General features: G+C 38.7%; 4 protein-coding genes across 5 annotated transcripts; 2 read left to right on the top strand and 2 right to left on the bottom strand.

Annotated features, from left to right (window-relative positions):
• The first annotated feature begins 3,718 nt into the window (after nt 1–3,718).
• On the top strand, nt 3,719–5,530 carry LOC129724359 (microspherule protein 1). Its single transcript, XM_055679194.1, has 3 exons — nt 3,719–3,930; nt 3,992–5,309; nt 5,370–5,530. The coding sequence occupies exons 1-3, from the start codon at nt 3,839–3,841 to the stop codon at nt 5,460–5,462; spliced, it is 1,503 nt and encodes a 500-aa protein (XP_055535169.1). The 5' UTR covers nt 3,719–3,838; the 3' UTR covers nt 5,463–5,530.
• Nucleotides 5,531–5,765: 235 nt separating this feature from the next.
• Nucleotides 5,766–7,182, bottom strand: LOC129724360 (26S proteasome non-ATPase regulatory subunit 4). Its single transcript, XM_055679195.1, has 2 exons — nt 6,749–7,182; nt 5,766–6,690 (listed from the first exon to the last, which is right to left on the bottom strand). The coding sequence occupies exons 1-2, from the start codon at nt 7,050–7,052 to the stop codon at nt 5,849–5,851; spliced, it is 1,146 nt and encodes a 381-aa protein (XP_055535170.1). The 5' UTR covers nt 7,053–7,182; the 3' UTR covers nt 5,766–5,848.
• A 1,288-nt stretch (nt 7,183–8,470) lies between these two features.
• Nucleotides 8,471–12,589, bottom strand: LOC129721443 (uncharacterized). Its single transcript, XM_055673996.1, has 6 exons — nt 12,440–12,589; nt 12,062–12,364; nt 11,245–11,908; nt 10,461–11,173; nt 10,286–10,396; nt 8,471–10,124 (listed from the first exon to the last, which is right to left on the bottom strand). Exons 2-6 carry the CDS (start codon nt 12,064–12,066, stop codon nt 10,004–10,006), a joined length of 1,614 nt encoding a protein of 537 aa, XP_055529971.1. The 5' UTR covers nt 12,067–12,364; nt 12,440–12,589; the 3' UTR covers nt 8,471–10,003.
• Nucleotides 12,590–15,163: 2,574 nt separating this feature from the next.
• Nucleotides 15,164–17,211, top strand: LOC129721954 (zinc finger protein 60-like). Of its 2 annotated transcripts, XR_008727529.1 has the most exons (4): nt 15,165–15,329; nt 15,388–16,543; nt 16,604–16,660; nt 16,986–17,211. XR_008727529.1 is itself a non-coding variant. In XM_055675088.1 (2 exons), exon 1 carries the CDS (start codon nt 15,363–15,365, stop codon nt 16,509–16,511), a length of 1,149 nt encoding a protein of 382 aa, XP_055531063.1. In that variant the 5' UTR covers nt 15,164–15,362; the 3' UTR covers nt 16,512–16,543; nt 16,604–17,208. The 2 variants fall into 2 exon arrangements, 1 of the variants encoding a protein (XP_055531063.1); XM_055675088.1 differs by having other exon boundaries at nt 15,164–16,543; nt 16,604–17,208.
• Nucleotides 17,212–23,362: the final 6,151 nt, after the last annotated feature.

Genomic DNA, 23,362 nt, shown 5'->3' with positions numbered 1-23,362 from the left:
TTCTGCTCGAATTTTGTACTGCATGAGGGTTCGGTAAAAAACTATGTCTCAGTCTATTCGTAAGAATCTCAGTACATTTTGAAAACGCTTGTAATTTTTTTGAATCAAATTGAGTTTTTGATCTGTTTTTTGTTTTGACGTAGACGTCTTACGGCAATAATTACTGGGACCCAATTTCAATACATGGATCCAATTTCAAAACCGAAAACATCGAGAGCGTCACAAAAATTGTCTAAATTCAAACGTTTCAAACTCAGTCAGTTTCCAACCGATTTTTGTCATTTTTGCAGCAATCATTTGGAAAATTATTTAAGCACCCGTTCAAATGCAGAAAATTGTAATCTGATTGTTCAATCTATTGTAATATTGAAAATTGTTGAACATTGTCGAAACGCAAATGTCGACCTTTTATTGGTCGCTTGCTGCCTTTCCCTAAAAAGGACGACAGAATGGAGTACTTAGTTAGCCGGGAATGCACTCTTTGGGCTATATAAGAAACTGTTTCTTCTCAAGTAAATCAGTTTACTAGCAGCAGGCAGCAGCAGCGGACATCAACACCGATGGCAGTAGGCGAAGTGGATCAGCAGCGGGCAACAGCGGCGGTGGTAGTGGTTGGCTGCAGTTCCTACCTCTTTCAGTTCGGCTTCCCTTCGATCTGAGTTAGACCCCACCAGCGGTAATCCAATCTAGATATCGTTGAGTGAATACAACACGAAACTCAAAGAGACTCGCACCGCCAGGTGGTTTGAGAAGCCACCAGCATCCAGCGTATGTATATATATATAGGGTGTGTGCACATAACGTGTGTGAATATCTGTAGTGTGTGTCCCTAGCTATATAAGGTGTGTGGCTAGCGTGCGTGGCTTGCTATATAGCGTACGTGGCTTGCTATATAGCGTGTGTGGCTAGCAGTATAGCGATATAGCGATTGAAATTTTCATATATATTTGCTAATAAATCACCTCATATAGAAATTAATAATCACTGTAAAACATTCAAAACTAAAAAAAAATTGCCATGTTGAAAAGAAATTATTCAGTAGTCAATAAATGGCATTGACGAATACAATTAACCTCAAAGTTTATCTGAAGAATTTCTGAGCTAGTGAGCCTGAATCACATTATTTTTTGCGCAAGTCTTACTATTTGCAGCAATCAGTTGTAAAATTTTCTACGCTATCGTAAAATGCCGAAAATTGTTATTTGAACTGTTATACTATAGTTGGGGAATGCACTTTTTGCCCTGTCTATAGCCTTTTCGTGGCCACTGCCTAAATAAGATAACTTAGTGCAACTTGATACAAAAGACAGCCTCAAAACAATTGGGTTGTTTAGCTATATCAGTTTTTAATATCATCTGAAAGAGCTGCATTTTCTAAGCAAAACGTAATTTTCAAAAATTTTCTATCGTTGTTCTTCGAGTTTAAAAACACGAATTAAAACTGCTCGAAATCTGCTCGAAATTGCTACAATGACAGTCCCCCCATATAGTAACTGTCATTGTAGCGATTTAGTGCGATTTTTTTCTCTTCATTTAAAAATCGCAGGTCATTGATAATTTTTTTTGAAAAATCACGTTTTGCTCAGAAAATTACACTCTTTCAGCTGATATATAAAAATCAGAATTCCGTGAATAGCTAAACAACCCAATTCAGTTTGATTCTTGTGTTGGATACGGCAGCAAGTGAAACCGCGGTGCCGGCTAAAGGGGTAAACGTCATCTGGAACAAAGAGACTATTAAATTAATTAACCCCAATTGAGTATATTCCCAAACCTATTCTAGGGAATACATTGACATAAGACAGGCTGTCGTATTCTACGTTTACTCTGCGGTCGTGTCTTATAAACAACCTCTTCAACTATTTTTTTCTAAAATTTTAATATGAAGTCTGCACCAAACACAACAGCTCCCTACGATGTCACTGACTATCATTGATATGTTTATCTTTCGTTGAGTATATTCATTGTATATTCTGTGCTATAGTGAACTATTACTACCCGAAAAAAAAATTTACGATGTATTTTGTGGTGAGAACAGTAACTAGACCATATTTTTATTGTAACCATAAAAGTTCTTACTGTAACCTTGCAAACGTTTTTTTTGTTATTACCATGTTTCAACAATGTTGTTTGTTGTTGAATCTACCACCGACAATAATTTTACCATAAAAACATTGTCAGTGACTTCTAAATGTATGGGGAAAATGCTGTTAAGATAGATAACAATCCCCCTTTTTCATGGTAAAAAATTCAAAAACAATGTTTTTTATTGTTCTGGACAATGATATTTAATGTAAAAATGATGTAAATAATGAAAAACATAGTTAAATTATGGTAAAATGATGTACAATTACAGCAACTTTTAAAGTTTTTTGATGCTATTTTTTTCGGGTAGACCTGCAATCATAAATATAAATAAATTGCAAATATGATAGATTAAATTAAATAACAAGTTCCGGACTACTTCGTGATTGGGCAATGACTACAAAACTCAAAAAAACAAACAAAGTTTTCAATCACAAATTCAAATCCTAAATAACGGTGGAACAATATATTTGTCATCCAAATACTCTCATAAAAGCAAAATTGTTCTAGCTTTGTACATGGTAAACCTAAAACTTAAATTGGGTCCTAAAGCTATAACAGTTTTTATACATCATTTGAAAAAGCCGCTTTTTCTGAGCAAAACATGATTTTCAAAAAATGTTTATCGTTTTTCTTCGATTTTTAAATGAAGAATAAAAAAACTGATCGAAAGGTCTTAGATGACGTTTTGCCTATGTGCGGTATATGAGAGAACTGTCATTGAAGACATTTCGAGCAGTTTTTTATTCTTCATTTAAAAATCGAAGGAAAACCATTAACATTTAAAAAAAATACGTTTCGCTCATAAAATTGCACTTTTTTAGCTGATATATAAAAATTTTTAGCTGTTATATAAAAATCAATCCAAATAGGACCCAATTTCAGTCGCTTTACATTGTATTTTCGAGAATTTAAAGTTTCGCCCTTTACTATGCAACTTTTTCGATCTGCTCGAAAGTATCGCCCTTTACTTTGCGCCTTATTTAGATCTGCTCGACAGTATCGCCCTTTACTATGTGCCTAATCTCTTTTTGCTTACAGTTTGTTAGATTCGTCCTTATCACGAAGTACTCCGGAGTTGTTAAAAAATGTGTGTAGCTGTTTTTGATTTTTACTGGCATCGATATGTTCACAATTGTAAAATTCTGTTCAATAAAATAGCATAGATTGACAGTAAAAATTTTTTGATTTTTTATGGTGATTTCTAAAAAACAACAAGAATTGTAAGTATAAGGCAATCCACGAGACAGTTGCGATCAGCTGATTTCAGTCTGTTTTCAACTTATGACAGCTTTATGTATGTTCGATCGGTCTCAACTTGGATGAAATCCGGATCCAGAAGCGTGAAAAACAAATGTTATCCGATCGGTAGCTCTAGTATCGCGAGTGCCAATCCTAAATACAACAATATAAAATCACTTTTGATATTATTGCCGACATTAAAAGATTTCGGTTTTGGTCGTGTTTTGATTTTATAGCTTGAAAAACAGCAACAATAACAAACGTACAAGCAAAAAACGTCACCCGTGGATTGCCTTATTGTAAGTAAAAATTGTTTCGAATACGATTATTGTTTTTTTTTGGCTACACTGCACTTGGTGAAACGTGTAACGTAATATGCTAATATCCTTTTGCATAAGCAGAAATTGTCATTCTGCTGTCAAATGCAATTCTTATTCGTATCTTTATCGTATGGCGTCATAATAAATTCAAAAATATTTTCACGATTTAAAAAGTGCTAATCAAAGTAACCATGGATTTAAACTCAAGTATTCGAAACAAGAGCAATCTGGATTACGGCGAAAGTTCTAGTTTCGATTTGAGCAACGATCAGAAGCGCAGAAGGTTTGTGAAAATTTTGTTTCTCAATTGGGACTCAAAACAATTTTTATATTTGTTTTCATAGCTCCTCCCGATCGATCAAACGTAAACGCTTCGACGATGAAATCGTAGAGTATAGTTTGCAGCAACCTCAATTGAAAACCGTTGGCCGCCCCCGGACTGTATCGCAGACTTTTGCGTTTGGATCTCCTACCGTTCCAGCAGCAACTTCCACTCTAAGCATTCCACCGGTTTCGGTATCACCGACAATAGTGGAACAAAATCTTGCGGCGCCAGTACCCCAGACTCCTTTGGCCACAGTAGCCGCCACACAACCGATGCCCCATCCACCGTCCCATGGGCCGAATCCGGCCAATAGCTTGCTTCAACAGCTGAACTCTAACGCTTCGGTAAATGAAAAGAAAAAAAGCTTGAAAAATAATAAAAAGAACAAGAAGAAGGGTGGTGGACAGACGCTTGCCACGAAAGATTTGGGACGATGGAAGCCAGTTGATGATTTAGCTTTGATCACCGGTATACTTCAAACCAACGACCTTCGGATGGTGCATCGAGGTACAAAATTTTCCTGCAAATTTACGATCCATGAAATGCAAGCTCGATGGTATTCCTTGCTCTATGATGAACCAATTTCGAGAATAGCTGTGGCTGCGATGAGGAACCTTCACCCGGAAGTAGTAGAAGCCGTGCAGAGCAAGGCATTGTATTCAGTTGCGGAGGAAGAGCTATTGGGAACCATAAAATCAAACTCTAATCCCACAGTGGAGACGTTCCAAGAACTTTTGGACAAAAACGCAACCGTATTCTATCAAGCTAGGACTGCCAAAGCTTTATACGCTCACTGGCAGCTGATGAAACAATATTCGCTCCTACCGGATCAGTCGGTACAATCGCTTCCGAAAAGTGACAATATTCTGTCATTTTCGGATGCTGAAGATTTGATTAACGACGGCGATTTGGTTGACAACCGCGATGACACACTGGAAACCGAGCTAGCTTTAGCCGATCGTAAGAGCAAAAAAGAAATACGCAGTCTGGAAAATGAGCTGTCTCGCTGGAATGTACTGGTAGATTCACTGACCGGTATCGGCTTTTCGCCTGATTTCGATAACCAAACACTGGCGGTTCTGCGGGGACGGCTGGTACGTTTTCTGATGCGATCGCGTGAAATCGTTTTCGGACGCTCCACAAAGGATGCCGTTGTGGATGTGGATTTCTCCTTGGAAGGTCCGGCATTCAAAGTTTCTCGCAAGCAGGGTACTATTAAATTGCGCAGCAATGGCGATTTCTTCATTACTAACGAAGGAAAACGGCCATTGTACGTCGATGGCGTTCCATTGATGTACGGTAACAAGACCAGGTTGAACAACAATTGCGTGATTGAGGTAAGAGCAAGCCTTCGATAAAAGTGGATTGTAATAATGCATACCCGTTTTGTTTTTCAGATATCCAATCTAAGATTTATCTTCTTGATTAACTATGAGTTGATTAACGCTATTCGTCATGAAAGTGCGAAAATGAACATACCCTTGATTTAAGATATTTGTCATTGCATTGAATGTTTTAGAAAGGTAGAGATGAAATAAATGTAACTTTAAGACTAAAATGCCTCGCTTTTCTCATTTAAACCAACATTGTGCTTTGTAGATGCTAAAAACAGTATTAAGATCGAATGTTATAATTTCCAAACATCCAATTACATTTAACTGAGCAATGTCTTCGCTGTTTGAATAATTCACCGATTTTTTCTTCCACAAATTAATAATTTGTAAACATAACTAACACGCTAATTATAAGGTAACGACTACAGAGTGATATTAGTGAAAGAAATACTAGTACGCTCTATTGCCTGTATTAAGCTGATAGGCTGCAGATAAATGAAATGTTTTTATTATATAAGATTAGCAAAAGTATTTCATTTCGATTATTTCTTATCACCCCCTTCTTTGTCCGACTGCTTCTTATCCTTGTTCAGTGAACCAACGGCATCGCGAATAGCTTCCGAATGAGGATCGACACCGGGTAAATTCTCTAGTACGCTTTGCAAAAACTCCGGATCCGCAATCACTTCATTAATATCCTCGTCCACCTCCATTGGCGTTTCCTCTTTCTTCTGGCGTTTTGCCGGTTGCGAAATTGGTGTTTCTTGTTGGGCATCCTGCATGGACATCTGCATTGCAAAGGCAATCTGCTCCTCCTCGGTCATATTCGCGAAGTCAGGCATTGCGTCATCAGTAGACAAGGCGAGAGCACGCTCTAAAAGTGCTTCTTCTGTATTCGGCTGACTTACCAAAGCAACTCCACCGGAAGAAGTACCCTCTTGACCGGTTGCTTCTGCTCCACTAGTAGCCTGCACACGCCGCTGTTCCTCCTCCTGACGTTGCCGCTGTTCTTCCATTGAGACCCGCAAAGCCAGAGCCAGCTCGGGATCCTCATTCGGATCAACTCCAAATTCAAATCCAGCTCCACCCAAACCAGCAGCTCCGGTTCCGTCTTCTCCTTGAATAATTGGCGAAGAAATAAGTGCTTCCGAAAGAACTGATCCACGGGGAACGCACACTAAGTGCGATCCAGTACCATCTTTACCGTTCAATACATTAATAAAGGAAGTGAAAACATCATTGTTTTTCTGATGATCACCGAAGCTTACAATGTCAACATTAACCTTTTCCTTTTTCAATTTTTTTGCCAACTTTACTAATTCACCCTCATCGTGACCTACGGGTGAACCTACAAAAACTACGATTCGCATTTTATGGTTCTTTCCTGTTAAAAAAAGAAATATTTTCATAAATCTAATATTATCAAGAACTTTTGTACTCACCTTGACGATGTTTGAGAACCAAATGAGCGATTCTCAGCCCCGTCAGCAAATTGATGTCGCCGCCCGGGTTAACCAGATGCAGCTTGGACAAAATCCTCCCGACGTCGCTAGTGAGCGTGGCCAGTACTTCGGTGGTGTTCGACAGTGTTAGCAAACCCACATTATTCTCCGGATTGGAACGCACCTTCGAGAGACAAACCAGATTCACACCATCCTTTTGTGCGTTCAACCGAGTAGGGAAATAGTCGCCGTTCCGCTGGTAATCGCTATTGTCGAAGCATAGCATTGTACTTTCCAGAACCATTTTGATCAATATTTCTCTTTCGGCCTAAATTTAATATTAATTTCGCAGCCTTTTTCAAACGAAACTTCCGATTTTTGTATTTTTATGTCCACTCGCAAAATGCTTTGTAATGACGCTTTGACAGCAAGATTTTTGAGTGACAAACGGACTGCTCGAACAGGCAATGTTGCCAAACTTTTTTGGTTTGTTCCAACCCCTTCAGGATTTAACATTCACCAAATGCTTCGATAGTTTTTGTGATACAGCATTTACTCGTTATTTGGACAGTAAATTTTACTCGAAAATTACTTGATTTACTGCAAACCTCCCAATTGCAAACTAATCAGACTTTTTATTGGAAATCAATATTTCCTTTATTAAAAATCAGCAATTTAGATCTTTGGGTTCGAAATTTCAAATTCTTTAATTATTATAATTATAATTTAAACATTCGTTTAAACAATTGGGTTGTTTAGCTATTCACATTAAATTTTATATCATTGTCCTTCCTTTTTTTAATGAAAAATAAAAATTGCTCGAAATCGCTACAATGACAGTTGGTTTATGGGCGAACTGTCATTGTAGCGATTTCGAGTAGTTTTAATTCGTGATTCAAAAATTGAAGAACAACGATAGAAAATTTTTGAAAATCACGTTTTGCTTAGAAAATTGAGCTCTTCTAGATAATACGAAAAACTGATATAGCTAAACAACTCAAATGTCAAAAATTGAACAGCTGAGAAATTCAGAGTACAGTCAGGTCATTTTTCACGCGGGTTGAGCTTTGTTTGCAATATTTTAAACTTTCAGTATTTACACCAAAAATTGTGATTTTTCTTCATAGTGAAACGATGTTGAAGTATGAAATGGCCGACTTCGAACCACTTCTTCGAATTTTCAAAAGCACAAAACTCGGAAATAGTACATACTTTCCCTGTGAAAACGCTATTTTATGTTTGCTTCACGCGCCGCTGACATGAAAAAGCGTTTTCGCCGGTAACCCATTAACTATTACCTAGTCTTGTGCCTTTGAATATTCAAAGTGGTGGCTCAAGGTCGGCCATTTTTAGCTTCAACACCGTTTCAACATAAACGGATATATGATTACTCTTGACCACTGAGTGCCCGGTCAAGAAATAACAGCTCTCACGTTTTTTCTAAAATTTTGGTTCAACCCAACTAAAATTTCGGTACGAAGTATCCGATATCTCGGTAGTGTTGCTGAATTATTTTTGCAATATTTTACAAGATTTCGGCAAATGATCATTTTGACATTACTCAAGCTCGGGTTTATCTTATTATACTCAAAAAATTATATTTTGCGTTAATAATAAACCGATTAAAACATTCAAAATATCAGCTTGTAGCACAGATGATTAAGTACTTGATATACATTTTTTTTTATAATGGAAAGAGCAAAGATTGTGCGCTATTGATTAAAATGTAACGTTTGATAAATTACTTTTGTTATCAACTATGAACTAAAACTTTTCGAACGATCGATTACATGTATCTGTAATTTGAATAGAGATCGCTAAACTATAATTTTTGCACATAAGAAACGATTGCTTTCGTTTGAAAATTGTAGTTTTCCAACAACAAATATCATAATTTGGAAAAAATGACTTTGAACAAAGATTCTTTTAACAGATAAACCTAGATTTCTTCAAATCAATAATGTTCAAACTATCACTTGTTTTTTTTATTTTTGATGAATAATTTATTCGTGTTCATTAGTATATGCATGCATTTTTACTAGGTACTAAGACAAAAATTAAAGTGGACATAATTTTAACTTACAGAACGATAATCGAGATCAAAAGATATACCTACATATTCTAGAGGGTTTTTTCAAATATTTCGGATACGTCGAACTCAATGTTTGATTATTTTTCAAAAACTCATTATTAATGCTATTGATTATACAATTCCATAGACCGGTGTGATAGAATTGTTCGCACATGTGGAAGCGGAATGGCGTCGTTCAATCTTTTTGTACATCGATGTATATAACAATCATAAACACTTTTTGATAATGAATGTCACAGTATTTTAACACATTTGTGAAACTGTTACAAGTCGAAATCAGTACGCATATCGACAAGTAGATTTTTCTGGTTACTAACTGGTTTTTGCGTTCCAAAGAAGAAACTTATCAGGTTTCAAATAAGGTACCCTAAAACGGTAACTCTAAACGTAAACGAGTGCTACCTAATTTACGATTCGAGTTCATTTCAAGATCTGACATCTACTGCACGGTACATCTATCGGGAAGCCATGAACTAGCAAATATAAATATTAATTTATTGGTAGAATTGTCTAACTTATCAGAGAAATCTACCTCTGATAAAAATACTGATGTATTCAAAATAATTATAGCAACGAACAAAATTATACGCTAATGAGTCAAATGATTCACTTTCAGAGGAAAAAACGGTTATATAAAATAAGCGCAATAAAAAGGAAGAAAATTTTACGGAAATATACAAAGCTTAAGTGCCGGATACTTAAATCAAACTACACAAACTCCAACAATATCCTTACACTGGAACGCAGCAAAGCTAAGGTTTCAACGCACGAAACGTAAATTTCTATTTACAGCGTACAATTCTTTGCTTTGAATCACGTGGAAAAGTAACATAGATTTTTTTTATTATAACTGCTCTCGATGAAATCATTGCTTATCATTTACTTATTGATTTACATCGTCCTCCCAGAACAGCAGTACAAAGCATCTGCTCATTTTTCCTCGCGTCTGGGTGACGACAATTCTGACTAGGTCGATATGATTAGTGATTGCATATTGCATTCCACAAAACGAAGGAATTGTTCTACCTCAATGCCGATATTTGTCAACTGCTACTATTGATGCTGGTTGAACTACGATGATGATTCTGTTGATAGCGAGATCGACGCAGATAGCGCTTACGGTTGAGATCCATTATAGTTGTAACACATTGCTGCGATAAAAGTTAGGAATGTCGACAATCGAAGCTTTTCACCTTTTCGGGAACGGCCGCTCGTTCAACGGGCACAAGTTGGTACAACTCATCCAGCGTTTTAACGTAAATCAACTTACGCCAAAACTTTGAGCTGTAAATAATTAAATATTAAATGCAAAAATATATAATTATTTTGCTACAACGCACTTCTTCATCGGAAAAATGTCGATTTATCATACAAATGAAATATAGGAAGCAACAGTTATCGAATCGAATCGGATTCGTTTATATCACTAAAAAAGCACGCCTTACCTTATGAATGGACGTGCCACGCAAACTATCGATTTCAACCAGAAGGTTGGATGCACCATATATAGATTCTTTAAGCTCTTTCGTAGCCGTCTATCAAGTAGTTGATAACATCTGTAATCAAAGGCACACAAAAGTTATTTTCTTTCTACCCAGCCTCAACCCAATTACTGCTTACTTCTTAAGCCATGGGAATGGTGGAACGTTGCCTCTATTAGAAGCACCGTGAAGATATACCAGCACATAATCTTCAGTTACTAGCTGTTCTAATGTTTTAACGACGTACAAAAACAGATTATTCATCACATAGTGGTAGTCGGAGCGTGAACGATCAGGCAAGTGACACGCACTGAACACAACTATCGCATTGTGTCCTCCTGAGTGGAGATATCCCCCGTGGGAAAGGACCCGTTTGTAAGGTTCTATCACCTTCATGTCGATTTCGCGAGTCTTTCCATCAGGTAGTGTAATCTTTTGCCAATTTCGAATATCACGAGCTTCATCTCTCGCGGAATATTGTGGCAGCACAGCACTGCTGGATCCGTTCCTGGGTGTACCGGGTAGGTCCGAAAAATCTTCGTCAATATCTACGTTGAATCCATTGTCGTCCAGTATCGAAGAGGAAGGACTAATAGAAACTAAATTTTGCTGTAGATCGTCTACACTGTGGTTGGATTGAGTGTCCTCCGGAGAACTGATGTCATCTACCAGGAGCTCGGCTGAAAGTGAAATTTTACGACGCTGATGCAGCTTAGGCGAAATTGATTTGTGCTGAAGAGAGGACTGTTGCAGTTGCGACTGGGCCTGAACTAAAGCCACGGATTGATAGGCGGGCGTCACCGCAGCTTGAAATAGCGAAAGATCTTGCTCCGAATCACTACTTAGAAAATCCTAAAAAAATGATTAACATATTGAAGGTCCTGAGCGTAATTCAAATAACACTGATTTTCAATTGCATTTACCGTACTATTGTCTCGTGGAAAAGATTCTTTCGTTACGTTATTGGTATCATCGATATTGTTTATCACATCAAGTGTGGACGTAGACGATGTAGTCAGAGTTTTAGTTGTATTCGTTGTCTTACTGGTGATAGTAGTCCTATTCCTGACACTATCTGTACCCGAAGTTTTTTTCGGATTGGGACTAGCTAGTCGCAGCGGAGGCTGTTCACTGGCCGGTACAACATCCGGAAAGCGGTAAAAATTCCTGTTTGGTCTTTCGTTTCTGTTCAAATTGCCCAATTCCGACGTGTCGGACTCGCTTCCCGTTGGCGACATGAGCATCAATGGATGGTTGCTAACTGGAGTGAGTCCACTACTACCAGAAGCGCGATTTTCCGTTGTCAAGTTGGCTGGATCATCTAGTGCTTGGCAATTGTTTTCATTACTGGGCAAACTGTTCATCTCATGATGCGTTCGATGTTTTGAATTCACGATACTGGTGCAGGAATTTTTCCCATCCACAAGGTCTCGCGAACGATTGTTGATGCGAATCTGATTCGTTTGATACTCTCCACAGTTGAAATCTTCTGCATCTGGCGAATAACCAGGTGGTGAATCTTGAGAAATAGTCGTTTCCGAAATATCCATCTTATTGTCCGAAACTGGACTTTCTTCTAAATGCTGGCTACATAGGAAGCAGATTATTGGAAAAATAGTTTAATTAATAGACTGTATCCTGTAACATTATGCTAGAAGGAACGTTCCAACAGTTTGTTTTTCAGTTGCGAACACAAGCCGCCACAATGCAGTTTGATTAGACAAAACAATTTTTGCTTACCTCATCGAAAACTACGAAACTATGGTGTCACCAGAATTTCAAGTTGCTGATTTGAATTTACCACGGAAGTGAACAACACAATTATTTATGACACTTCGCACCATTACACAAATGTCAGTATCCCTAGCAGGATTAGCGTATATTTTCTTACAAATTAGTTTAAGAAGTTTAAGGTTCCGTTAGTAGAAAACACAACATCGCACACATTCTTTTACTGACTTCTTCTTTTCATGACTGTAGAAGTCAACACGTACACTTGAATCGTAATGCACGAGGCAGTTTTGGTTGACGTCGAGACAGTGACTGCTCATAGGCGAAGGATAAAAAAGTGTTCAAGAGTGAATGCGGCCTAAACATAAGAAGACACAATTTTCTTACCTTACATTATAAACAATGTCACTGACAGCTATATACAAAACCGACGAAACTTGATCCCGTTGACGGTGTTATTTCCAGCGAAAATGATTGTCGTCTAACATCCGCGTGAAACGAAGATTAGTGTAGATTAGGATGCAGATATGTATCAGGATCAGTGGAAAAAGAATTTGAGAATGTCAAAAACCAGGAACAAACGAATGAATATTTGTGCAAGAAAAGCGTTGCCAAACTTACTAATTTATTTTGTGTTGCAAAAAACGCATAGATGCAGATTTCCTGGGTCTTCTCGTTCCCAAAAAAAAAATTTACGATGTATTTTGCGGTGAGAACAGTAAACGGGCAATGTTTTTATTGTAACCATGAAAAACACGGTATTTTTACTGTAAGCTTGCAAACGATTGTTGTCATTATCATGTTTTAACAACGTTTTTTGTTGTTGAATCTACCACCGACAATAATTTTACCATGAAAAACATTGTCAGTGCCTTCTAAATGTATAATCACATACATAAGACATACGTAACACTCAGGAAGAAATCTTCCAAAAAAGTTGGTACAAAATGAACTACAGTCGCCGTTCGATAACTGCAAGACATTTAACTGCAACGCTTTTTAACTGCAAGACCGATAACTGCAACAACTTTGCAGTTATCGGACCGCAATCCGTCAAATCTGATGTCAAAGTCATATTTGACATTGAAGTGGCAGATCTCGCGGGGGGATTCTAAATACATTCGAAAATGAAAATTGTTGAATCTCTAGAAACATTTCAAAAGGACTCTTTATCATTTCTTTCGATTTTTTTCGATTTCGTTTACTTGTTGTCTCTTCATTCTAGATGGGAGATTATAGATCTCCACTAGTAATCAATGAAGCAAAATCACGATGTTATGTAGTTCACTTTTCGTAAATATTATAAGAGAATAAAAATCTTTTGTGCATTGTTAGGCTAACTTTCACTGCTCAGCGAGGCAGTGCATAGTAGATCACAAACAATACTTTGTGACCTAGCATTATATAGACCATTTAACGAACTGACAGGTGTCACGGATCCTGCTGACATTGATGTTGCTTTTACTTGCGTCAGCGGTTCCGAGCTTTCTGTCAAAATTTCATTCATGAATTGAGTTCAGAAACGTCTCGTAAAATGGTCTATTGTAGTGATGAACTTCATCTTCGCCTACATATTGGTTACGTAAAGTAGTTACTAACAACAATATATCGCACGCTTAGCCTTGGGGCTAATAGCGGTCTCGATCAACTAAGATTAGTTGAGAGAAGTCGTTATCGATATTGTTATTTTGGCACATTTTGCATGTGTAGGATAAGTACAACGATACACCGTGCCGCAGTGCTGAGTCGAGAAAATTTTCAGCTCGAAAAGATCCTCGACTCGATCGGGAATCGAACCCGATATCACAACGGTGTGGGAGAGCTAGCCGACCTACATCGCTAACCACAGAGTCACGGGGACCACGTAGTAGTTACTAAAACGCAATAAATTTTGATGCGGAAATATGAATATCAAATTGATTATTCGAATAGCTTGTCTATTTTAGTTTTCTGGTATTTTTTGCCATACCGGGTTTCTGATATTGTTTCATTAAAAAAATACATAGCGACATCATTGAAAACAGAAATGGTAGTGACGGACCCCCCTCTAAATTTTGGCATGTGTCAAGTGTTGCAGTTATCGAACGGCATTCGATAACTGCAATGTAAACATGTTGCAGTTATCGAACAACGACTGTACTCGAAAGTACCAACCTCTGTAAAAAAAACCTCTATTTGAGTAGTTTATGGAGGTTGTGTACCTGCGCAGCCCTGCATTTGTCTCGTTCCCACTCGAAAAATGAAGCATTGATTTTGTAAACAACTTTTTGACAGTTTCGTAAGGGATTTTGTTGAGGGCTCGAGTAGAGCCGCTATGAAGAAAATTCATTCTGTTCATTTTCGTCGAGCAGTTCATACTGGTGTACCGGGTGATGTGGGACAAAGAGTACCAAAAAAAAAAATCGCCAGTGTTACGTATGTCTAAGTATTTGGTTGGGAAATTGATAAAATTTCGAAAAATCTAACTTTAGAGCTGATTTATATCACATACATAAGACATACGTAACACTCAGGAAGAAATCGTCTAAAAAGTTGGTACAAAATGAACTACTCGAATGGTACCACGCTCTGAATAAAATTACTAATTAATTAATTAGCCCTGCATTTGTCTCGTTCCTACTCGAAAAATGCTGCATTGATTTTGTAAATAACTTTTTGACAGTTCTTTATGCGATTTTCTTTGGGGCTCGATAAAGCCGAGAAAAAGAAAATTCATTTTGTTCATTATTTATCAAGCAGTTTGACAGGACGAGGTACGGAGTACTATGGGACAACGTGTACCAGAAAACAACGCCAGTGTTACGTATGTCTTATGTATGTGGGCGAAATGTCATTGTAGCGATTTCGAGCAGTTTTAAATCGTGATTTAAAAATTGAAGGACAACGATAGAAAATTTTTGAAAATCTCGTTTTGCTTAGTAAATGCAGCTCTTTCAAATGATACAAAAAAAAACCGATATAGCTGAACAACCCAATTCACAGTTCAAACCAGTAAAATGTGTTGCAGAATACCCAAATCGGAATTAATGTGTGTACATTTATCCCCCTCGATGTGACAAAGCGATTATGTTCGTACGAAAATCTAAAGTTTTTGGCAACCATTTCAACCGACGATGTGATGAAGAGACAAACGAAGGAAAGATGTCAATAAATTTTATTCCTGTATATTTTCTCTGTAGAAGTCAAGAAGGCATTATAATTTGTTCTCAAGTGGTTTACTAGCTCATTTCAATCTTATTAAATTATATGAATAACAGTGCATTTTATCGTTTGTGCCGTAAGATTTTTTTGTGTATTGTATCTGCTCTCAATGCAGTCAAATATTTATTCTGAAGATCCTCTATTCAGTTATTGGAATGAGTTCGACGGCGGTGGGCCAAATCCTTATCCAATTTTGCCACAAATGCCATCGCAGCCTACGATAGGAACACAATACGAAAACTTCAATTTGCTTCCCCCGCCACCAGTAGGACTAGCATGTCCAGCAGGGCTGATGGATCCAGCTGCCTGTCCAAACCCATTGATGGGACCAGTTCCGCGTGCTTATGTGCGCTTTCCTCCAACGTTGGCACTAGCGCAATGTGGACCACAGCCCCAACAGCTTTCAGGCATTAGTCTACCATCACCTCCATTCACTTTTCAACCGCATCCACCTCAACAGCAATATCCAATCGTTGCACCACCACCTTCAGGCCCGTTGTCCGCAGAAAATCTCGAGCGAAACCATCTGAACGATATGGGTCAAATGGAAGAGGTGGTAGTGAAAAATGGACAAGTATTTCACATAAGCTTTCTAGACGAACCCGCAGAATCAGGGGCTTCTGCCATCCCTAGGCCTAACAGTGGTGATACTGAAAGCGAGGAGAGTCAGTCTAGGGATTGGATTAATTACGATGAGCTGCCGCTGTTACAAAATGTTTGTGGAGGCGAAACAGAGAATGGTACTTATAAGTGTGGAATATGTGGAAAGGAATTGAAGTCGGCTTTGAATTTATACGTTCATGAACAAACACACAAAACTACGCGATTGGATTGTAAAATTTGCGGCAAAAGATTCAATAGAATCGGGAAACTAGAGCACCACGTTAGTAAACATCATCCCGATGAGTCTAATGCAGCATGCAGCAAAAGCAGTCCTTCGGGCACACCGGTTTTGAGCGATTTCAGCAACTACTGCGTGGAATGCGAGGAATTTTTTGGCAGCTCTGATGAGCTGCAAAATCATATGGAGGTGAACCATCGACTTATCGACGATTCACAATGTCCCAAAAACGCGTTAAAAAAATCGGTTGGCTGTCCGTATTGCAATGAATCGTTCGAATGGCCTTGCCTACTAAAAACGCACATGACAAAGCACACCGGTGAGAAGCCGTTTATCTGCGAACGATGCAATGTGTCGTTTAGGTTTGTGCAGAGTTTCTACCGACACAACAGACGGGTTCACGGACGTGAAAAATAAAAACTAAACTGCAATTTATAGCGTAATAGCTGGTGAGTAATTTGTCATACCTGTGTCAATTAATTGGTTTATTTATTTTTGTCTCTATACAGCTGGATAATTTGGACTTAAAACGCATAAATAGTAATAAACAGTCACGAGTTTGAAATGTAAGTACAGAGACCAGTTGTCAGCCTCATTAAATTAGCTTCTAGATTAATAACAGTACGAGACGATCAATTGTGAAATTCTTCAAATGAGATTGAAACGTCATACTATGACGCATATACTTAATCAAAGTAAAACATGATATTATATTACACGTTCGCAACAAAAGGCATTACGGACAAAGCAATTCGTTATTTGTGACATTTGATTTATGATAAATATAACTAGGCCTCATTTGACACAACATCTATAAATATTGTACTCATAGGAAATACTTTCGAATTCTTAATCTGATCTGTGTTATCGTTATACGTGGTATACTTTCAGTGAAACGTTTATTGTGTTAAATGCTTGATCTTAATCTAAGTTTGTTACCGATAGGAGAAATAGAATGACACTATCTTGTCCCGTAAGTATTGTCGCTCAAAGCGCTCAAATTTTGTCCCTGACGCAGAAATATCTGACCAATAGTGTACTTCTTTGTGTTAATTCGTGAGTAACAACCCTTTGGTCTGTTAAGTTCAAATTTTGTTCGTACTAATAAATAATAAAAAAAATGTACTCACATGCTTTGATCCGAAATTCAATTGAGTGATTTCGCTGTTAACTGAATTTGTGACTATAGTGTAATTATTTGCATACCCACTTCCGATATTTTGACAGAATTGGCAACAGATTCACCGATATTGCAATCGGGCGATCTCGAATAATGTTAGAATAAAATAGATATTTATTGATCAAAATTAAATAAATTTTACACATATGTTTCTATGGGCTAGAGCTGTCATTTTGTCCTCTTAATTCCTTTAAGAAAAGCTTATGTGAAAATGGTATTGATGATAACAAATATTTTCAGAGCGAGAACGTTGATTTGTTTTATAGGTGTGACGTCTTCGGCAAAGTTGTAGATAAAACCGATCAAACAAACCATTCTGGCTTGCCTGACCTTATCAAACGGTCCCAAGTCGTGGCGCGGCCTTTGCTGTACTTAAAATCGTCTCCATTCCACTCAGTCCATGGCTGCAGCTCGCCAGCTCTGCATTCTGCGTAGGGTCCGTAAGTCGTCTTCCACCTGATCGATCCACTTTGCACGTTCTGCACCCCTCCATCTCGATCCCGACGGATTGGTTTCAAGAATCATCTTTACCGGGCTGTCGTCCGACATCCTTACGACATGCCCAGCACCCGCAACCAATCTTAGTGGTTTAGACGATAGATGGCTCCCCAAGCAGCTCCTGCAGTTCGTGGTTCATTCGCCTTCTCCACGTTCCGTTCCCATCCGGTACTCGTTCTCTTTCCCAAATTTTGACAATGACCCAAGGCACGACTCTACCCAGTGTTTCTCCACCGTATTTCAACAACTCGCTGGGAAGTTGGTCCACTCCAGCAACTTTATTGTTTTTCAACCGGCCAATCTACTCTTCCACCATTCAGCTTGCGGCACGTAGCCTTTATGTGAGCTTCTTCTGAGTTTCGTTAGCTTGGTACAGCTTTTCCATCGTTACGCGATCTGGTCCTTTTACTGGCTTACTGGCGCTTCTTTCTTCGGAGGACTGAGTTTTGGCTGTCGAGTGCCTGTCGGTATCGTTCCACGTTCGCTCTCGTTCGGTGATGCAGCATTCTCTCCCGTGATGCGTTCATTTCCTCGACTAACTATTTGCATTCGCCGTTAAACCAGTCATTTCTAGGAAATGAGCATTCCGTATTGACAATATATGGGGATAATTGACCTTGACCTTTAGCTATTCAACGACATTGATTATTGCATTCGTTTGACATTGATTATTGCATTCGTACGTAGAAATCCTCCAAAAGTGTCGCGAATAAAAAAAGGCTGGCGCGAATAAAAAAGACTGGAATACGTCGAAGACCAAGTATCTGCTAGCAGGGGGAATCAAGCGCGATAGGGCCTGCATAGGTAGTGACCGCGTAGATGAGTTCGAGGTGGTTGTCGAATTTTGTGTACCTCGAATCATTAGTAATTGGTATCCGCAGACGTATTGTAGCTGGAAGTTGTGCCTGCTACGGACTTCACAAAAGGTGTTGAGGTATTTGGAAAGCTGCTAAAGCTAAGAAGGGTAAATGGGTGGACATGTTGTGAGAATGTCGGACAATAATCCCGCAAAATTGGTGTTCGCCTCGAATCCGGCCGGTACAAGACATAGAGGCGCGCAATGAGCTAGGTGGTTAGATCAAGTGGAGCAAGATCTTGGAAATGTAGGACGCTCAAGCAACTGGACACAAGCTGCCATGGACCGAGTGCGTTGACGTAACATTGTGACGTGGGTGAAATCCTGAGGGATGGTCCACTAGGAAAGTAAGTTAGTAAGTACAAAACCGTAGATCTAGGAAACCAGGCGCGATGGGAGCTGCGTTTCTTAACAATTGATTACACACAATAGGAGAAATTTTTTGAGCCGCTTTGACGCGTTAGTGATTTTATTGTGGCATCATATACACTAAAGTCGCTTTTCACGCGGAGGATACGTGCCGCGTAAAAGGAAACCACATAAAAAAACCGCGTGAATTCCGGAATCCGCGTTAAAAAAAACGCGTAAGTTTTGGGAAGCCGCGTTAAAAAAGGCGTAAATTCCGGAATCCGAGTAAAATTATTCCGGAATCCGCGTAAGAAAAAAATACCGCGTAAATTCCGGAATCCGTGTAAAAATAGCCGCGTAAGAAAACCGCAAAAGCGACCTTAGTGTACTTCTAGATGTGTGAAAATGTTTGATTTTGTGTTAAATAATCATCATTTGCGGGAAGTTTTACTTTTGTCATTTGAAGTACATCGATAGTTAAAAAAGTTTGCGGAAGTGCTGCTCTGTATGTAACTGCGTGCTGTGATTGATTCCGCCGCTTAAAAGCTGATAATTTTGTTGTTAACGCCTGGACGCGAGAGAGAAAGACAAAAAACCTTCGAAGACGCTGCATTGGAGTAATCGCTTGATGAGGTTTTAGGCCAAACGCAGGAACAGCTTACTTCAATGTGAGGGGTTGCCCCCAAGTAGGGATACCATCCGTCCTGATTCAGCAGGACATGTCCTGATTTTGAGACCCGTTTGGAGCGTCCTAATTAATTTTTCATATTTTGGCATTTGTCCTGATTTTTTCTGAATAATACCGGTTATTCAGAGATGTTGAAGGTTGTTCAGTACTTTTACCTTGACTCCGGAACAAAACGGACTCATTTCGAACGATTTTTTTTCTTTTGGGTGAATCTTGACAAGAGGCATTGTCTAGTCGTTGCAACCGTCAAACATCTGACAGTTGGATACTAAAGCTATCCAGCTTTTTACGCACCGTAATTCCAGTTGGTCTCGAGGTACGATGCTGGCTTAACAAGCCAGTCGTCGTAGGTTCGAGTCTCGGCTCGGGAGAGACTGTTAGTGTCAGTAGGATCGTAGCAATAGCCCCGCAGTTGTCCTGTACACTAAACAGTCTGTGTATAATACACAGAAGGTCAAGTTCCGAATCGGAATGTAGTACCAAGGTTTTGCTTTTTTAATGGCGGTCGCTATAATGCGTGTTCGTAATATGCGAACCTCTCTACTTACGTCAGTTTTGGGATTTTTGAGGAATTGGCAACACAAATGTTATCAGATTTATTTATCTTTTGGTAAGATAAGTGAAGACTTCAAGCTGACGCAAGCAGAGTTGTCAAAAGATGGGTGATTTATTACGAACTTTGCATTATAGCGTCCGCCATTATGGCGCATAAAAAGCTGGATACAAGTTTTTATATATCATTTGAAAAAGCCGCGTTTCATGAGCAAAATATGATTTTTGAAAAATGTTTATCGTTGTCTTTCGGTTTTTAAATGAAGAATGACAAACTGATCGGAATGTCTTAAATAACATTCACCCATGCAATATGGGAGAACTGTCATTTAAGGCATTTCGAGTAGTTGGTTATTCTTCATTTAAAAACCGACGGACAACGATAAACATTTTTTAAAAATCACGTTTTGCTCAGAAAATTTCTCTCTTTCAGCTGACATATGAAAATTGTAAAACCGTGTAAAAGTTTAGGATCCAATTTTAGCTTACGTGTGCTGCATATTTCAAGTATCTACTAACGCCTAATGAATCAAAGTTGCAAAATGGGATCGTACTAGAAATTAGAGATGGTCGGGTTTCGGGTTTTCAAACCCGAAACCCGAACCCGACCCGTACCCGACGGGTACGGTTCGGGTTCGGGTTTTGTGAAAAAAATATTTTCGGGTTCGGGTTTGAAAATTTTTAAAAGTGTCGGGTACGGGTCGGGTTCGGGTTTTGTGAAAAAAAAATTTTCGGGTTCGGGTCGGGCTCGGGTTTGAAAATGTCGGGTTCAGGTCGGGTTTGGGTATATAAACCCGAAACCCGATTATAAAATCTATGAAATCTCGGGTTCGGGTTTCACAATTTCGGGTTCGGGTCGGGTTCGGGTTTCAATGAAATAAAATTTTCGGGTTCGGGTCGGGTTCGGGTTTGAACGAATAAAAAAGTTTCGGGTTCGGGTTTTGACCGAAAAAAAAATTCGGGTTCGGGTCGGGTACGGGTTTGAAAAACATCAAACCCGACCATCTCTACTAGAAATACTTTGAATGAATTAATGAGTGTTTTGGCGTATTTCGAAGTGCATATCTCAAATTACGTGTTTTTTTATTGATACCTCAAAAAGTGAAAACACCTTCTATCAAATTTGTACCGGAAAAAGATGTTCTGATTTTTAACCCCGACCAAATGGTAATCCTACCACTAAGCCATTTCCAAACGATTGCAGGCTTTGAGAATTATTACAAATCAAGAAATTTGGGCTCCTGATTTGAAACCAAGGGATGTTCAGCGTCGTTTCTTCGCCTGTGAGCAACTGTTTCAGTGGCAAAAAAGGAAAAGTTTTCTTTATCGCAACGTGACGGGTGATGAAAAGTGGTTTCGTTACAGTAACAATAGTACAAAAAAGAAAGCCATCGGGCACTGTGCAAACAATCACAATACGAGCAGGCAGAGGCACGAAAATGCTATAATCTTTAATTTATTTTCAATTTCAGCTTCAGGTCAAACTTGTGTTGAATGGTCGACAAAAAAATCTCTCGAGTGGTACATGTGCCATTTTTTCAATTGTTGGGTTTTTTTGTATAAATTAATGCAGAACGCATATTATTGCCAATAATACCAGAGAAAAGCCGAGATCTGATAACTTATATAAGAGTTATAGCCAAAACAATTTTCAGTTTTCCCTTTCTACGGTATTTCTGGATCTGGAGGGCAACCGGTAGTCTATTAAAAGTTGAGCCTGGGTCCATCGTGTAATTATTATCGGCCAAATAACAACCCGCATAATCAATAACCATAAAACGTGCTTAACAACTAGTTCGGGATATAGTTCGGACTGTATGGGGTATCGTTAAACCATATGAATGATCATCCGTTTATGGTTATTGATTATGCGGGAATCCTAAGGATACCAGGGTGTGTTTTCCTTTGAATTGGCCTCAGTCGATCTAGATTATGTAAATTTTGTCTGTCACCAAATACATATACACTAGCCCTACGAAGTGACATAATTCCTTAACAAAAAGATCATATTTCTTTAGTACTCAATGACTTGGACAACTCTGCTGAAGACATGAAAGTTCTATATCCTAAGATTAACGAGCTATAGACTGTTCCGAAAATTATAAATACATCTTCTTTCTTGAATAAAACAAAAAATACAGGATTTTTTCGGGTCATTTCATTCTGAAATATAGATAATAAGCGTTTTCTTTCCAGTTCCAATTCAAGTTGGGATTTTTTTCGTAGGATACGCGAGTTCTCTAACTTTTCTCTTAACACTACTCATAAGCTTTTGCACAGTTCTACGACCATTTTTACCACTTTAAGCCAATCTTTTTTAAATTTTTCAACATTGTCCGCTGGTTTGACATATTTCCTCAGCTTTGCCTTGGTCAAAGCCCATAAAGTTTCAATAGGGCGAATTTCAGGGCAGTTTGGAGGATTCATCTCCTTTGGGACACATGTGACATTATTTGTTTTATACCACCCTAGTGCATCCTTAGAGTAATGGCAGGAAGCAAGATCGGGCCAAAAGATTGGAGGATTGTTATGCTGCTTAACCATGGGTAACAACCTTTTCTGCAAACACTCTTTCACGTAAATTTTACCATTCATTGTGTCATTCGTAATGAATGGACGAGATATTTTCCCACATTCACAAATGGCCTGCCAAACCATTACCTTCTTGCCGAATTTTTCGGTATGAATGGCTTTCACTGGTCCAGGGACATCCTGTCCCTTCGGTGATGTATACAATTGCGGTCCTGGCAAAGTCTTATAGTCCAGCTTCATGTAGGTTTCGTCATCCATGATAACACACCCCATTTTTTTGGTCAGAAGTTTGTCATAAAGCTTCCGAGCTCTCGGTTTCACAGATTCAGCTTGTTTTGGATTTCGTTTTGGCTGCTTCTGCTTCCGACGGGTCTGCAGATCCATTCTTCCCTTGGTACGCATAACGTTACACGCCGAGGTTCCAAGCTTTCTCGCCACATCTCGTACTGATACTGAAGGATGCCGCTTGTAGTACTCCTTAACCTTTTTGTCCATTGTGGGATCAACAGGCCCGGGTTTTCTACCACGTCTTGGGGCATCAGTAAATGTGCACTCTTCACAATACTTCCGCAATACGGTTTGAACTGCTCCGACACTTATACCTTCTTCTCTGG

The sequence above is a fragment of the Wyeomyia smithii genome, chromosome 2 (genome assembly GCF_029784165.1).
Source record: "Wyeomyia smithii strain HCP4-BCI-WySm-NY-G18 chromosome 2, ASM2978416v1, whole genome shotgun sequence".
Taxonomy (NCBI): Eukaryota; Metazoa; Arthropoda; class Insecta; order Diptera; family Culicidae; genus Wyeomyia; species Wyeomyia smithii.
Note: the sequence above shows the minus strand (reverse complement) of the source record. Positions and strands in the feature narration are given on the sequence as shown.